Source organism: Psammomys obesus, unplaced genomic scaffold (genome assembly GCF_907164565.1).
Source record: "Psammomys obesus unplaced genomic scaffold, mPsaObe1.curated_primary_1811, whole genome shotgun sequence".
NCBI classification, from domain to species: domain Eukaryota; kingdom Metazoa; phylum Chordata; class Mammalia; order Rodentia; family Muridae; genus Psammomys; species Psammomys obesus.
The window spans coordinates 26,135,149-26,152,521 of record NW_026596117.1 but is presented as its reverse complement, the minus strand read 5'-3'; the positions used below and the strand labels follow the sequence as shown (position 1 = coordinate 26,152,521).

General features: G+C 48.5%; 1 protein-coding gene across 1 annotated transcript in view; it reads left to right on the top strand.

Moving 5' to 3' along the window:
• The window catches only part of Klhl3 (kelch like family member 3), a 111,657-nt gene that overhangs the window by 76,777 nt on the left and 17,507 nt on the right, over nt 1–17,373 (top strand). Inside the window, exons 7-10 of the mRNA XM_055629403.1 lie at nt 285–401; nt 5,127–5,276; nt 15,051–15,168; nt 15,544–15,741. Of these exons, the coding sequence (XP_055485378.1) occupies nt 285–401; nt 5,127–5,276; nt 15,051–15,168; nt 15,544–15,741 (583 nt within the window). The remainder of the gene's footprint in view (nt 1–284; nt 402–5,126; nt 5,277–15,050; nt 15,169–15,543; nt 15,742–17,373) is intronic.

Below are 17,373 nucleotides of genomic sequence, written 5' to 3'. Positions count from 1 at the left end.
TGCAGTAACTAGTCTGCATTTCTACCCTTAAGTGACTATCAGAACTTGCTTTAGTATGACCTTGATGACCGCATACATGGAATAGCGGACTTATCATTCTCTGTGTGTGTTCTCTGGTAGGCTAGTGAGTATCTAAGGCCTTTGTTTTTGTTTCATCCTAAATATCAGGTCTTAGATTAAGTGTCTGTGCGGATGACTGGTAACTTTTTTTTTTCTTCTTCTTCCTGGTTTACAAACTGAGGCAGGTTTTTTTTTTTTTTATAAGCATTCTCTTTTCTTCCTAGGTGTTTGAAGCTGTGATTTCATGGATCAATTATGAGAAGGAGACTCGCTTAGACCATATGGCGAAGCTGATGGAGCATGTCCGGCTCCCTCTCCTACCAAGGGATTATCTAGTCCAGGTCAGTGCGTTCAAGGTCACCTGCTGGAAGAGAGCAGAGGCAGCTCTGACTGTATGGTGTGGCTGAGGCGTTTCAGGCGTCGCTGTGGGGATGGAGGTTGCCAGCTCCCTGTACTGAGTGTGACGTGTGGATATGAAATGTGAAGAGCATGGGTGTGGGCAGATGTGGGCTTTCAGTCGAGGCTCCGTCCACCAGCTCTGAGTCACTTCACCCTCCAAGTGCCACTGGCTTCTGGTCAGATGTTGCAGTAGCTCTAAGTGGAGCTGTTGCAGGGACTAATGGACTCTGAGCATCTGGGCAGGCAGGCAGCGCAGAATCTGACATACGAATTTTCAGTATGAGCTGGTTTTCCCTTGGAAGATCGGAGCAAGAAGACTCATTTCCATAAGGCTCCTATGTTCCCTTTCTGCTACGATCTTATCTTAGGCAACCACAAGTCCAGGTCAGGAATGTGAAAACCAGCTCTTCACAGATGCATAGAGTATATATTCTACTTCCTCGGAGAGAAGAAAGAACAGATAAGAATTCTGGGGTGCACCCGTGTTTTCTCATTTAATCCTTACAACAGCCCTTTGAGGCAATGATTATGGGCCTCTTGATATCAGACCCCCCTCCCCTCCCACATTCAGTTTTTGTTCTTGAAGCTTGGAGCCTGGGATTGGTCTGGGTCCCTGGCCAGCATGAGGGAGTCAGGGTTGGAGTCCACGTCCACCCGGCTCTGAAGCACACATTTCTGTGAGCTGCCACCTTTGATAACCTCCATCCTGTTGACACATGGGATGGTTCATTTTGGCGGTAAATGGTGTCGGACATGCTTGCAAACTTTCAAAGGCTTGGCTTTAACAAAATGCAGAGGCAGATGGCCAACCTTCAAGCTCTTCCTGAGGAATGTGCAAGCGTCAGGTGAGAGAGGAGGCTGAGCAGGCGAGCTGCGCCACTCTGCCCTTGTCACCCTGTCACACTTGACCCCGGAACCCCAGTTCTCTCAGCTCTGATGGGCTGTGTGGTGACAAAAAGAGATGACCCACCAAAGGCCCGTTACAGGGCTGAGTGAGTGCTGGCTGCTGTGTTACTGCATGCGGCTAAGTCCCATGGAAATGGACCAGATGGAATGCCTCCAGAATGGACTGTTTCACAGTGAGGGTGTGTGCTAAAGAAGCCCCTGAGTTCCCCACAACCGAAGCTTACCAATGACATGGGCTTATTCTGGTTATCACAGAAAAGTCAGGTTTGGGTATGAAAAGAGGCTCAGAAACGATGGCTTGGGAAAGGTGATGGCCCTCCCTTAACAAGGACTTTTATTGGGCTCACGAGGTGAGCTCCTCTAGGAGAGGGTGCTTCATTAGCATTTGCTTGACCCTGAAGCTTAAAGTGTGATGAAGAAAATTTATATTTTGCAGGTGATTTTCCAATTACCTACTCTAGGTCCCCCCCAAAATTGAGACAGATGCTTATAAGATTTATTAATAAGCTTTAAGCTCCATAACTGAGCAGATATCCATTTATATCAATCCTCTATGTTAGTTCAGCTGTTTCCCAGCCATGTGCCCTGATTTCCTTGCCATATTGGCCCTGCCTAGGATGTTCTGTTTCATAAGGTCACGGAGGAGGACAAAGCAGCCAGTTCTGATGAGAACTGTAGGATCAGATGGAAGGGGAGGAAGAACTCCCCTAACAGTGGACTTGGGGAGGAGTATGGGGGGAGAGAGGGAGGGACTAGGGAGGGGGTTACAGCTTGGATACAAAGTGAATAAAGTGTAATTAATAAAACAATAAATAAATTTTTAAAAAAAGCTGGTCGGTGATGGACCACGCCTTTAATACTAGCACTCGGGAGGCAGAGGCAGGTGGATCTCTGCGAGTTTAATTCAGCATCCCGTTATCCAGGTAGAAGGTGATTAGAACAGACTGCTGCCGTCACCTCAGTGCTGGTGTGGGCACTGGGGCAGAGACGGACATATGTTGGAGGTTGATCTAAGGCCAATTACTGGCCCTCTGTGTAAACCTGCCTAAGTCATTATACCTGATTGGCTAATTAAACAACCTATATCTGGGCAGGGCAGAATGGGGTAGGTGTGGCTAAGGATCCTGGGCTTTGGAGAAATCCATGAGGAATCACGGGAAGGACAGACAGCTGGGAAGAGAGAGGAAAGGAGGAGGCCACCATGAGTTAGTGTGGAGAAAAGCCACGTGGTACTGGAGAAAGGACTCCGGTGATAGCCCAGATAAAGAATAAAAGCAAGTACCATGGGATTATAGATGAAAGATAATCCAGTTGAGGAGGATTAAGGTGGATGGCATTGGATGGGGGCTGGGAGATGGATGGTGAGGATAATGAGACAGGGTAAGGAAAATATCCGCCCAGCCCCAGGTAAATAAGGCAACTATAAATAAAAAAAAAAATCCTAAACAACTAAAGCTTAATTGTGAGCCTATAACTATCTAGTCTTCAGCCCCCTCGGAGACCTGAGAAGGGTAAACATTACCTAAGTAAACAGGAAGTGCAGAGCAAGCTTCCAAAGCTATAGAAACAATAGAGACAGCTGGCTGCCTGGACAGCCACAAAGTTCTCTCTGAAACATTGGGTCACCGTATTCAGCCTTCTGGCCCAGAATATGACAGACCTTTTCGAGAAGCAGGAATTATGAAGGACTGCCTACCTTCTCTTGGCTAAGCTCGGCAGCTGCCTTCCCTGCATAGTTTGTCCAAGTTTGAACAGCATGCTGTCTGCAGTTGAAGCAAGGGTAGTTTCTTGCCCAGTGGCTAGCTTGCCTTATTTGAAGCAAACTCCTTTTAGAGGCTCTTTGATGCTCATCATCTTCTTTGATGTAGAATGGGGTGTTACCAGGAGTTGACATATCTCACTGTCAAAAAAGCCTTTTACTAATAAAACATTTTTTTTTTTTGAGACAGGGTTCCTCTATATAGCCTTGGCTTTCCTGGGTTCATTTTGTACACCGGGCTGGCCTCAAACTCACAGAGATTTGCCTGCTTCTGCCCCTCATAGTTCTGGGATTATAGTTGTCTACCACTGTGCCTGGCAATAAAACATCTGAAATGCCAAAGTATGTGGATCTGTGAGGTTTTTGCAAACCACCTGTTTCCCTGTAGTATATCTGAAATAGGAAAACATTGCTCATTTCTAGATACTTACTGTCTGTTCAACCTAGGAAACATATTTCTGTAATTAACTAAACTAGTATCTAACAAGTTTGACTGACTTAAAAATTGTATTTCTAAATTATTCCTAGAACGTTTTGTAATAGCAGCTTTCAAGAGGACTAGAGTGTCACACTGTATTTTTTAGATGAGTTGCAGAGGTAAAATGCCTTGCACAAGAGCTGAAACATCTGTATGTATATGTATCAAAAATAACATTAAATTTGTATCGATATACAAAAGTTTATAACAATATAAAACATCTGAGATTAGTAAGAGCTCTATATTTTGAGTCAATTCAATAATCTACCCTTTTATCCTATTATTCCCATGTCCCCCTTTTATCTTTTCCTCCCTATTCCTCTTTTCCCTCCTTAACATCAGATAAGAGACAAAGAAGCTTAGAGGAAAGAAGACAAAATAGAGATCCCTGAGTCTAAGCTCCATATATTTTGTTTTTTTTTCCCTGACCAAGATCATTTATCAACTTGCAACAAGCTGCCTTCTAGTGACAACAAACATCCATCATCGATAGAACTATCAAAAACCTCCCATCCCTTATTGGAAAATGAGGCACCATTTTCTTAAATGTTTCCTGTTGCTCTTGGGACGATGTTTCTTCTGGGACCCTAAGGAAACTGGAATATTGGGAAGTCTTGAGAAGGCTAGCTGTAATGCTCTGTGCAGGCTTATTTGAAGTCCTGGCTGGAATGGTCTGTGATGCTGGATGATGTGCCATCTTAAGTTGTTCTGGATGTAGATTTCTTGAGAACACAGCTTCTGTGTTTGGATTAGGCTGGGAAAAACAGGTCTCAGTTTAACAGCATCCTTCAGGATGAATCCTGTCAGACCCTGTCCAATTTTATTGGTGTCTGGTCCTTTTGTTCTGTAAACAAATAAACTTTCCCAGGTCATATACATTTTTGTATAAACACATGTATGGAATGTGTAGTGTGCACAATTTAGCAGAAAAGGCATCTGTCTTTTTTTTTTTTTCTCCCCGAGACAGGGTTTCTCTTGTGTAGCCCTGGCTGTCCTGGAACTGACTCTGTAGAGCAGGCAGGCCTTGAACTCATAGAGATCCACCTGCCTCTGCCTTCCAAGTGCTGGGATTAAAGGTGTGAACCACCACACATGGCTGCATCTGTCTTTCTTTATGGACTATATAACCAAGCTGTAATATAAATCTTCATCTCTGCCCTATGAAAGGATGGTATGATAAGTCCTGAGGACTGTGTAACCAACAAGACTTATTGGCTATGCAGTGGGTGGGTGGGGGGTTGGGTTGGGTGGGGGTTTCAGGCCAGTTATATCCCGTGCCCCTGGCATCGGCAGGTGATACCATCAGAGGTTGCTAGGCAACCTAAAATCAGGCTAGTGGGAGCAGCCTAACAGGGATGAGAAAAGTGGGCCCACTGCACTAGCTTGTAACTCTGTGGGCCCATCCTGGAGTCTGAGGTGGTATGGTATAGAAAGGGGTGGGTGGGAATGACACAGCCTGGGGAAGAGGCTAGGGAATCGTGATCCCACTCCTCCGGAGGGTCATCTGTGGACTGTTACCCCCAGACAGTTGAGGAAGAGGCTTTGATAAAGAATAACAACACCTGTAAGGACTTCCTCATTGAGGCTATGAAGTACCACCTACTGCCCCTTGACCAGAGGCTCTTGATCAAGAACCCCAGGACCAAGCCCCGGACTCCAGTCAGCCTGCCCAAGGTAAGCCCGGCCCAGCCTCTGTCAAGTCTCACACACTCTCCCCGGAAAGTGGCCTTCCACTCCGGCTTCGGTTCCTTCTGGCTCATGGTTGCGTTTATGACCCAAGAGATGACCTGTTGGGTCCTCTCAAATCTGTTAGTACCTCTGTTGCTTTGCTTAGACTTTCAAAATGGCCACAGTGGCATCAGGGAGCTTTGATCAGCGCCCTCTCCTGATATCCTCCCATGTCATGCTGTATGTGATATGAAGGACAGCTAGGGCTGACAGAGCAGACCCCAGGCCTCAGGACTCTCGTAGATGGCGGAGCAGGGTGGGAGTCAGGTAATGGGAACCTGTGAAGTGAAGTAGGAGCCTGGGGGAAGGAAGGTGCTGGGGGATCCTGTGGTTCAGAGTAGTCGGGGGGCTGTCTCTGTCTGGTCTTTGTGTCTCTCATCAGTGGGATGAGGGATGTGGCACTGGTGGTCCCTAGAGTCCTCAGGCAGTAATTTTTCCACTATCTTGACATATTGGTGAGAGCAGGGTGGGTGGGCGGGGTGCGGAGAGGAAGGTCTCAGTCAACCCAGTGGGGAAGGGAGGCGGGAATGAGTCACATTGCCTATGGACTACACAACAGGATGTCACCAGAAAGTGCTTAGACTCCTACTGTGTCATGGTGCTCCCCCCTCCCCTCCTCCTCCTCTTCTCAGCTAACTACTGCCCTCCTCCTTGCCTGCTGCTTCCAAGAAGTCTCTGAGAGCTGGAGACACAGGTCATTGCTCACTACCGTCCACCTGGCTTCTCTGAGCGTGGCAGCCCCGGCCCAACCCCCACCCCTCTGGATCCTGCAGGTGGACGCAGTGTGCTCATACGTCACAAATGTTTCCTATAGTGCAAAGGAGCTGGGTCCTCATGGAGTTCTCCTGTGTCAGACACCCAGCTGAGCGTGTGGTGCTGTCTTCATTATGGCTGCTACTGATATGATGAATCACCAGGACCAAGTGTGTGTGGCGGGGAGGGTTTGTTTGGCTTATGCTTCCACATTGCAGTTCGTCCATGGAGAAGTCAGGACAGGAACTCAAGCAGGGTGGCTGCTTACTGGCTTGCTCCATGGCTTGCTCAGCCTGCTTGCTTGTAGAACCCAGGACCACCAGGCCAGGGATGGGCTCCACCCACAACGGGCTGGGCCCTCCCCCATCAATCACTTATTAGGAAAATGACCTACAGTCAGATCTTATGATCTTATCCCAGATGATTGCAGATGTGTCAGGTTGACGTGAACTAGCCAGCACAGCTAAACTCCACAACCCTAAACACCGGTGCTTGTAAATCTTAGTTCTACAAAGGAAATTGAGGGTCGCAGCAGTTCAGTGACTTGCCCAAGTGTCAGCAGGCCACTGTGTGGGACTCACTGAGGGAACCCATTCTCTGACTCGCACCTAATCCTGAGCTAACCTGAGTGTGTGCGTGATGGCTGCCCCTGCTACCCGTGCCCACTTAGGGGAAGGTACGAGAAGAGCAAGGGACTTGTTCTCTGGCCGTTTGCCTTACTGTTTTTCACTGTTGAAACATTAAACTGGAACTTGTTTTTTATTTTATTACATTTAATTCTCTCTCTCTCTGTCTCTCTGTGTGTATGTGCATGTATGTGTGTGTGAACCACCTGTGGGAGTCTGTTCTCTCCTTCCACAACGTGGGACCCCTGGGATTGAACTCCCAAGTTGTTAAAACTTGGTGGCGAGTACCTTCTCCCACTGAGCCATCTTGCTTGCCCTTCTTGTAGTTTTAAAATGAAGACGTTTATGTTTCTTTAATTATAGAAATAGAAATTTATTGTATATTAATAAGAATACACTATGAATTAGAAATAAAGTAAAGGTCACCTGGAACCCCTTCTCCACAGCTGCAGCTTCTGCTTTGGTGAGTTCCCTTTTCAGCAATATCTCTGTACACTTATTCATGAATAATTGAAAGTGTATTTTTTTATGTATATGTAATCTTCTGTGAGGCCTGAAATATGTCTCTCTGGCCCTACTTAACCAAATGCTACAAATGACGGGTACAGGCCAAGTCAGCATTTAAACTGAAATGGGTACAAGGTGCTTTGTTGTAGTTCTATATCATGTGTGTTTCACAATCCTTAACTGAAAGTCTTTGGAATAATTCCATTTTTACATTGTAAGTATATCTGTGTCAAATATTCCTTATTAAATGGCATGTTTTCATTTGCGTCTCTTTAATCTTGAATGGTACTAATCTTGGTTTCATGTCATTATTTGTATTTCTTTTGGGGGAAATGCTCTGTTTGTGTCCTCTGTCCCTGTCCTTTGGTGGGTTTTATGGGCCTTTCATACATCGAAGGCATTAGGCCTTGGTGTGTGCACATTGTTTTAGTTTTCCTCTTAAGCTGTTTATATTTTCTGCTACAAAAGTAGCAGAAAATATACTACTTAGTATATTTTAAATATACTTAGTATTATTTAAATATACTACTACTTAGTCAGCAGTATCTTTGGAGGAGTGGATGTATAAAAATTAGTTATTTCAATTGACAAGAAAATTTGTATATGTTTATCATGTACACTGTGATTTAAAATAGTTTAAAGAACATATACCTTATGGAATTGCAAAACTGAGCAAACCAACATGTATTATGACCACATATACTTTTTTTTAATGGTTAAAACATTTACATTTTGCTCAGTGATTTTCAACAGTGTAACATTTTGTCAACTGTGGTCATCACGTCATAGGGCAGAGCTATTGAATTAGCCTTTCTACCTCTAAGGGAAGACTGTACCCTTTAATTAGTAGCTCCCTAGCGGCCTCCCTAACCCTCCGCCTGTTGTAGCTGCTCTTCTGCTCTGTCTCTGAGTTTACCTGTTTGAGACTCTGCAGGCAGGTGAGAGCTGTTTTTCTGAGCCTGGCTTATTTTCCTTAACGTTAAGTGCTCTGACTCCAAACGACAAGATTTCCTTCCTGTTTTGGGCTGAATAACATCCCACCTTGTGTTGTGCCTTCTGTTTGTGCTACCATCACAGACAGGGACTGCAGCTGGAGCTCAGCCATCGTGGATCAAGCTGTAGTCTCCATCAGACTGATGGTGTCTTTTGACAACTTGATTTCATGTACTTTGGATACACGCGTGGCAGCAGGATTGCTGGATCTCATGTCAGAACTATTTTTAACTTTCTGAGGAGCCTCCAATACTGTCCTCAGAAGTATCTACGCTTAGGGGAGAGCAGATGCCTGAAGGTTTCAATTTCTTTCTGTTGTGATTTATTTTGAGTTTAAGCCCCGCCCCCCAGGGGGAAGGGTGGCTTCCCCCTGTAAGTTTGAAGCTTTCCATTTAAGTCTATAGTTCATTTTCAGAAGATTTTCAAAATACGTTATATGGAGTAAGGATCATCTAACCACTCGGCTTTTTCTGTATGTGAATATCTGGGGGCGACATACCACACATTGGAAGGATCTCCCCTCCTCAGTCCTTGCCCCTTTAGCTGTAAGCCGTCAACTGTATATGTTGATTGACTTAACTGTGTACGTCCTGGTCTGTTTCTGGTCTCCGTTCTGCATCTTGTCCATCTGTCTGCCCTATGCAAGTGTCCTGTTGCTTTGCTCTCTGGCTTCAGGTCCCGAGGTACTACCGGTACCTTCAGTTTTGTTGTTGGGCATGGTTTTGCTAATTTTGGAGTCAGTTCATTATTTCTGCAAGAAAATCCTATGGGAGTCACTCGGGTTGGATTCCATCTCTAGGCCAGCGGCGGACTGCCTCAGTCTGTTCCTGTGTGTGTGGCCCAGCGACGCTTTGTCTTGGCCACGCATAGCTTTTGCCAGCTTGTTGTCAAATCTCCTTATGGGCGTTTTTGATTTTGATACAATTCCAAGTGTTCTTCTTCTGTGGGCGGTACTAGGAGTTGATCCCAGGGCCTCCCACAAGCACAGGACTGCAGAGTTAGAGGAGAATTACTGCTCGATGTTCACACTGTGATGCTTCCTGAATTCTGACCTCTAGTAGTTTCTCACTCACGTGTGGACATATGATTGGCGGAGACGAATTGGTGATGTGAACGCTGGTCTATGAAGAATGGGCGTGGTGGCTTCAGGAACGCGCATGCACCCCTCAGTTGAGGCCTTGACAGCCCCTTAGGGTTCTCTTGTGCAGTGTGCATTCCTGCACTAAGCTGTAGGTTCTGTGGCAGCATGTGTCCTTGGCACACAGCCCAGATCCTGGCTCTGGGGTTCGAGCTCAGGGTTCTCATGAATGACAGATATTTTAAAAGGAGAAGTAATGCTGTGGGACGTAGGACTGAGCCATTGTCCCACCTCTCACTTGCATGTGGCTGTCTTCAGCACCCACGCATGTTTCTGCGTGATTGTAGGAAGGATGTGTGCCGTGCTTTCTAGAATATTTGGTTCAGTGTGCAACACCATCCATCACTGAGGGAGCCTAGCCACCATTCCTGGGAGACTAGAAGCCGCTCGGATCAAACAGACAAATCATGGATCCCAACCTGCACCTGGCTGTCAGCTGTCACACGCACACATTATTCACCCAGTGTCCTTCCACGGGCTCCCAGCACTGGGTAGGTTGCAGACATGCAAAGACTTGCAACTAACTGTCCGTTCGTCAAGAGACTCCACGTGAAGGGTGGGGAGTCATGTGTACATGGGCCAGTGCCATGATGTAAGCGCCGTAGCGGGGCACTGCCCACGATGCCCTTGCTCCGGGGAGGGGAATAGGAGAAGCCTTCCGCTGCTCTGGTCCCAAGCTGAGCACTCAGGCTAAATGCAGCCAGTCTGTGGCACAGGCCTCTGAGTACTGCTTCTGTCCCCGGATGGTGGAGGCTCATGGCGATGGGTGCTTTGTGTCTTGTGTCTGCTTGGGTCGCCTGAGGCATCCATGATGACACAGAATATTGCTTACACAGAGCAGTCACGAGGCGGCCTCTCAGTGTTGTGTGCTGCCCACTAAACACATGCTGTCTTTGTCTTCATGGGTCTGGAGGCTTCACTGGCAGAGAACCCCAAGATACAGTAGTGTCGAGGGACTCATCTGGCTTTCCAGCTTGTCCGTGGCGGTGCAAAGGATGGCAGACCCTATAGTGATAACAGCACGGAGTCTCAGTCACCAAGCACAAGTACCTAACACTGGGCCAAGTTCTCCACCATTATTACCTCAGAGATTTTTCAAAATTGTAATCGCCCCATTTGGAAGATAGGGAAATTGACTCTTAGGCTATGTCACCAACTCGCCATGGACTATGCATTATCTGTTTCCATATTCCAAGCCGCCGTAACCTTGCTGGCTCAACACAACGAACACTGACTGTCTTGCAGCTTCCTGGGGCAGGTGTCCCAGGCTGGCTCACCTGGGTTGTGCTGGCTCTGGTCTCTCCTAACGCCCAGCTGGTGGTCAGGGAAACAGCCATGCAAAGGCTCATCTCAGGAAGACCTCACTCACAGGACTGCCGGCAGATTTCGATTCCTTGCTTCATGACCTCAGTGCTTGCTTCTCCAGTGAGGGACTCTACTGTGTGAAAGAGAGGGGGCACACTCAGGCAGGGCCTCGCTGCAGCCTCATCGGAGAACCATCCCGTTCCTTGTGTGGTTTTCTTTGATGGACACAAACTACCAAGGCGGCAGCACACAGGTAAAGGGTGGAGAGTTAGTTTCACGCCCGAGGAGGAGGGTCAGAAGATGGCTGCCTCATCTTTGAAATGCAGTCAGAGGGTGGCTGGGCCCCTAAACCCCACAGGAGCCTTTTACCTCATTCTTCTGTGCAAAGATCCCGACTCCTGCCCCCTAGGAAGTCTCTCTGAGGCGGCAAGAGAGTTGTGAATGGCCAAGGAGGCTGATAAAGAGAAGGTTACTTGGGGGAACTGCTGGGGAGTTCCAAGGACTGACCGGTTTGGGCTGTCATGATTTCAGCTCAGTCAGGCTTCCTGACACACCAAGCTTGGAGAAATGAGGGAGGGAGGGAGATTAGCACCGTGGTAGCGTTTTTTTCAGCAGTGACTCTGGCTAGCTAGTGAAAGGAACAGACTTCCTTGAGCTAGCTTCAGAGGGTGCCGAGAGTGCGTTCCCGAGCTAGGGACAGGCAGAGCATCCTGATACATTCCAGCAGGAACAGCTAATACCGTCTTGGCTCCCATACCTTTGGCACCCGGCACTCTCCCTGAGGCTGGGTTGCTATGGACAACCAGAGACTGCCTCTCAGTCTCAGGGCCTGCCTACATTGCCCAGCTCCACAGATGGCAGCAGCAAAGAAGAAAACTGGGTTCCAGGAGGTGCAGAGGAGAGCTCTCGATTCCTGCTCAGTGGGCACCTCTTCCTAATCCTTCAGAAATGATAGGAAAAGCTGTTTAGGATGGCCATGGGCAGAACATAGCAGCCTGCTCCTGGGGTGGATTACCCTGCTCTCAGATCAAACTGTTGGGAGCAGAGGCTGCTGGCAGGTAGCTAGGGTGACCTCACACCTGGCCCGAGGCCCTTGATTGGCACTGCCTCTCTTCCGTCTTATTCCATGCCCCATCAAACACCCCGGGATTCTGGAAACCCACGCCTTGACCCCTGGGGTTCACAGTCCTCACTCTCTCATTCAAGGCTCATGTATTTCCCTTCTCTACATTTTCAGTAGACTCTTTTTAGCAAAACCTTCAAGCATCAGTAATGATACCCAGTGTTTACCTAACAACATGGCGTGCAGTTCACCAACCCTTGTAACAAGTGCACTGAGTCACGTACGCCTACAGACACTGTGTGAGAAATAGTCTGCTTTCCAGATGATGCAAGTGATGAAGATGTGGCCTAGCAAGGTCCACCATCTTGCCCGTGGCTGACTGCAGACTAGAATGGGACTCATAGCTGAGCCAAGATGTGTCTGACCCAGATGCCTGTTGCTTTCCCAATCCTTTACTCTCTCTTTGGGCTTTGCTCCCATGCTGCCTGGTCGTTAGACCCTCTGTTATTTCTGAATCTTGCTGTGCGCTTGCCAGGGGCGCCTACGTGGACCAGTCTTCTACTCTACCGGACACGCTTCGTTCGGATGCATTTTTTGGTGTTAGCCCTGCGGCCCCACGCACCAGGGTAAGAGAGACTCGCTTCCTGCCCTGGCCCGAGGGACCGACTGGCTGGGCCTGCCTTCTGCCCAGCTCACCTGTCACGGAAGAGAGCTTGGACACACCCTACTCTCGTGCAGCCCCGGTAGTCCCCTCCGTCCTGAGCGGAGGTTTCCCTGTGGCCAGGATTAGAGTCTTGATCTGCAGGTGTGTGCTGGTTGCTCCGGTGTGGTCATTCCTGTGTCCTTGTCTTGGAAGCAGAATGGCGGATGAGAAAGAGCATCGGGCGCATGTTTTAAAACTCGTTATGCTGTCAAGGTCCCAGTCTAAGAAACTAGGCGCCAGTATCACTGAAATAAACATTCATTTGACCTTCCACAGCAGGTGTGTTTTCCTGGGGAGGTGCCTAACGACCCTTGCTTGTCATGGCAGAGTTCAGCTTGGCCATATTCAGCCAACCAGAAATCTCCAGTGAGCAGAACTGCAGCCCCTCAACACACAGCTGAGACCTGGGTTGGGGAGGCCAGGGCCCCCACAAGCCTCTCAAGTACATTGCGGTTTTTAGGAGGATTACACGACAGTCAGCTAGCATTATTGTTAGCTTAGGACCAGTTCCTAATGGTTCCTGCACACCCATCCTTACCCAGGGTCCCCTCAGAGGACAAATCATTATTGCTGGGCGTGAGGGGATGGCATGTGTCTGGAGTTCCACCAGGCTGAGGCAGGAGGATTGTTTGAGTCTAAGAGTTTGGGGTTAACCTAAATGACAGTGAGACACTTAATGCAAGGCCTGGGGAGGTTTAAGGACACACCAGCAGCCTTTAGCTCAGAGCTTCTCCATTACCCTTTAATACAGCTCCTCTTCATGACTGTAATTTCGACACTGTTGTGAATTGTAGCATAAATATCTGTGTTTTCCATCGGTCTTAGGCACCCCTGTGAAAGGGTCATTTCAAAGGGGTTGCGAGCCATGGGCAGAGCTACCTCAGAGGAAGGGAGTTGGACATTCTCTGATGTTTGCCAAGAAGCTGAGTTCATCGCCACCCCTCTCTCTCTCACTCTATGGACCTGCCCATGGCTGCCAGTTAAACAAGACATGGTGGGAAGAAATGTGCAACCTGACTTTTCTTTGAGAATGATTCTGCTGACCCAAACCAAGGGTTTTGAGCTAAGGCTCATAGGAAAGGCACGGGAAGACTCATCTGGGAGCACTGCAGTGAGGTTGGGCCTGTGGTCTGGGAGCACCGCAGCTAGGTTGGGCCTGTGGTCCTGGTGCACTACAGCAAAGTCGGGCCTGAGTGTCTTGGTTTGCTCTGGGAGGGATTAGAGGTCAGAAGAGACCCCTGAGCTTTGAAGACTTTGTGACCGACATTGGCTCACAGACCCTGTGGACAGGTTCTAAGGAGCAGTGACCAGTGATACAGGCAGTGGGGCAGTCTGGCATCATGGCTGACCTTGTGTTAATGGTTACCAGTTTGGGCTTCTTCTCCTGAGGTTCGTCCTTCTGCCAGATCACATGGTATAATGACCCCTACTCCTTCAGTAACTGCAGCGAGGAAGTGTGATGATTCAGTGTAGCTGACATTGTTAACTGCAGATCATCAAGAAATCCCTGCAGGCCAGGGGTTAAAAATGTGCTTCTCAATGTCCACTTCTGGAGCTGAGCCCTGGCATTTCCCAGGGTGTGTTAGAGATGGATTTGCAGCCAGACTCTGGATCTGCTAAATTGGAAACTTGAGGCAGGGCCCAGCGATTTGTGTTTTTGTGAAGTTTGAGAACGGCTAAGTGGATAAGACAGGCTTCAGGTTATGCTTAACCCCATGGCTTAGGCCAGCCAGCTGACACCTCCTGCTTTCCCACCTCGAAAGAAGGCGTTGAAATGCCAGGAAGGGGTAGTGTTATCACGATGAAGGCAGTGAAGGTGTGCCCAAGTTTATCACCATACGCAGACTATTGCTATCCTTGGCATTTTGGTTCTTATTTACTAATGGTATGTATAACAGTTCTGAGAGTGTGGGTGCCACAATCAAATACCAGTTCATCAGTGTAGCCAGGACACAGCTTTACTGTGATTTGACAACTCCCAGCAGCAAGACATACACATGAATTGCTATCCGGAATATACTTTTAAGTGTGTATAATTAGGAAAACTATTTCATAAAACAACACCCTGGCTGTATATTCTGAGCTGTTCAACTTGTTGCGTTCTGGTCACAACCCTGAGCTGATTTCCTGACTCCCCAATGAAGTGCAGCCCACAGTGGGCAGTGCTGATGTAGGCCACAGTTTCGGTCTAGAAGAGGAAGAGGAGCCACAGCAGCCCAGCCTCTGTGCCAGCTGGGCTTGGGTTTCCTGTCTGCTCTGCCTCCCGCTGCTGAGCGATCTCTGGCCATTTACCTATGATTTCTGGACTTTACATTCCTCGTCTCTTGGTCACAGTGACTTGCCTGGTTCTGTTAGCTATGGCCTTACTTGTAGGAGATTTAAACAAAACAAAACAAAACAAAACAAAACAAACAAAAAACCCGAGTAGGGGTGTTTGGGAGGTTGGTCATCCTGAGGAGGGGTGTTTGGGAGGTATGTGCCTATATGTGTGCTTTGGTGGTGTGCAGGCTTCGCTTGAACAGGTGTCACGCTCTGTGTCTAGGGCATCTTCTTGTGTGTAACTCTGCAACCTGGCAGGCAGCGTGTGGAAGTTTCCACGCATGTGAGTTAATGTGCATTTGTCTTTCTGGAGGTCATGATTGTGGTTGGTGGCCAGGCTCCTAAGGCGATCCGCAGTGTGGAGTGCTATGATTTTGAGGAGGGCCGCTGGGACCAGATAGCTGAGCTTCCCTCCAGGAGGTGCCGAGCAGGTAAGCAGCCCTGGTGGCCCTGGCTCACCTGGGCTCCAAGCCCCCCCCCCCCCCCCCGCTGGTCTCTGCCTCACGATGGCTGTGCTGCACCTTATTTCCCCAGACTCCCCTTCCCACCAGCACACGGGGGACACTTGCTTTGAAGTCAGTTCTTACCTACCAACTTACCAACTTCGGGAATTTGCTCAAATCAGGTGAAGTGAGAGAAAGGAATAGCAGAAGAAACCCGAGTTCCACAGTTACAGATAGCTAAGGCTGGAGGTGGCCTTCCGTAGGGAGTCAGTCATATCCCCACCCTGCTTTCTCGATGTCATCCATCAAATTGGGCAGTCACCCCCCCCCCCGACTCTCATGCCTTGTGTTCCTGTGTCTCAGGTGTGGTGTTCATGGCTGGCCATGTGTATGCCGTGGGTGGGTTTAACGGTTCTCTGCGGGTGCGGACAGTGGACGTGTATGACAGCGTGAAGGACCAGTGGACATCCATTGCCAGCATGCAGGAGCGCCGGAGCACGCTGGGTGCGGCCGTGCTCAATGACCTTCTCTACGCAGTTGGGGGCTTTGATGGCAGTACCGGTAGGTCCTTGGCATACCCTCTTACCCTGCGCCACCTTGCTTTGCTTTGCTCTGTCAGTTCTTGCTAGTCTCTTTGCAACCGGAGCAGCGCCCTAGGAATGAATCCGTCGGAATTAGTGAGCTCTCCTTCGTGGTCATGAGATGCTGATGGAACCCTCACACACAGAAAAGGCATCCGTGGCTTACAGTTGTCAGGTGCCAGTCCACAGCCTGTGTGGACCTGTGGTGAGGTCATTCATCACGACACAGTGTGGCCACGTGAAACGGCTCACTTCATTAGCCAGGAAGCAACAAGAAGAGAAGAGACTATGATCTTAAGTCGCCTCAAGGGTCACCACCAGTGCTAAGGATTCCCCCAAAGGTCCCAGTACTTCCCACTACAACTATCCAAGAAACAAGCCGTCAGCGTAAATGTATAGCTCTCTAGGGCATTCAAGGTCCAAACTCTTAAGTTCCGTCATCCTAGTCACTCAGCCTACGGGGCTGGAAACAAGCCTTCTTGTGTATTGAGGTCATAGCTGCTTTAGGATGTGCTGGCTTCTGAGGAGACCCTGCAGTCAGAAGGGCCCTTTCTTTCCTCTCCTGTGCCTAGCAGCCTGTGTCCTCAGAGGATCAGGAAGAGGAAGGAGCTGTTCGGATGGAGCATATTCAGGATTCTAGTCTGAGCAGTTGACTGAGCAGTTGAGCAACCCGAGGCTCAAGCTTTGAGGTTCTTGGCTCAGAACCCATACTGTTGCCCCATTGGCCACCGTTCTTTCTACTGCCCCGCAGAGCCCAGCTGTCTGTGCCACCAGCTCATGGGCCTCACTCCCAGTTTTTATCTCACTTCAAAATTTCAACCTGGGGTCTGGAGAGAGCACTGGCTGGCTGCTCTTCCATAGCACCCAGGTAATTTCCAAGTATCCATATGGCAGCCCCAACCATCTGTAACTTTAGTGGGCAAAGGTTTGGAGAGAGGTCATCTGTACTTATGGTGTCAGGTAAGATGACTGAAGTCTGTGACTCCAACTTCAGGGATAGTCTTTGGCCTTGAGGGAAGTAATAACTGTTTGTTTGTTTGTTTGTTTGTTTTTTTATTGAACACCTCTCTGGAGGTCTGTTAGTGAGAATGACCTAGGAAGGAATAGTAGTTATTTCAGCAGGACTTCCTTTTGCTGCAGAGAAAGCCTAGCCGACTCCATGTTTGTTGAAACTCCATGTTTGTTGACTCCATGTTTGTTGAAACATGGAGTGCAGAGGTCACTGATCCCAGTTTGGTCTGATTGCACGCGGATACTGGAGCCAGATTCTTCAAGCTCCTCTTGGCTCTCCTCGTGCTAACAACATAGCCATCATGACTCCAGCCAGGTCATTTGTGTCCCTGGTAGCAAGAAGCAGGAAGGGGTTGTGCCTGTATCAGAAATATGAAGGCCACCCAGAAATTGCACACCAGATTTCTACCCAAGCTCAGTGCCACCTTGGAAGGTACATTTTTAGCCACCCAGCTGTAAATTGGGGACTGGTGTTCGGCATGGCATCACATGTTCCATTCTGTAAGTTTAATGGTTTATATCTGCAGTGCAGGTAAGATGTACCCTTGCCATCCCACCAGCTTCCTTGTAAGTCATATCTTGGTGGTCAGTGGTCGACTTA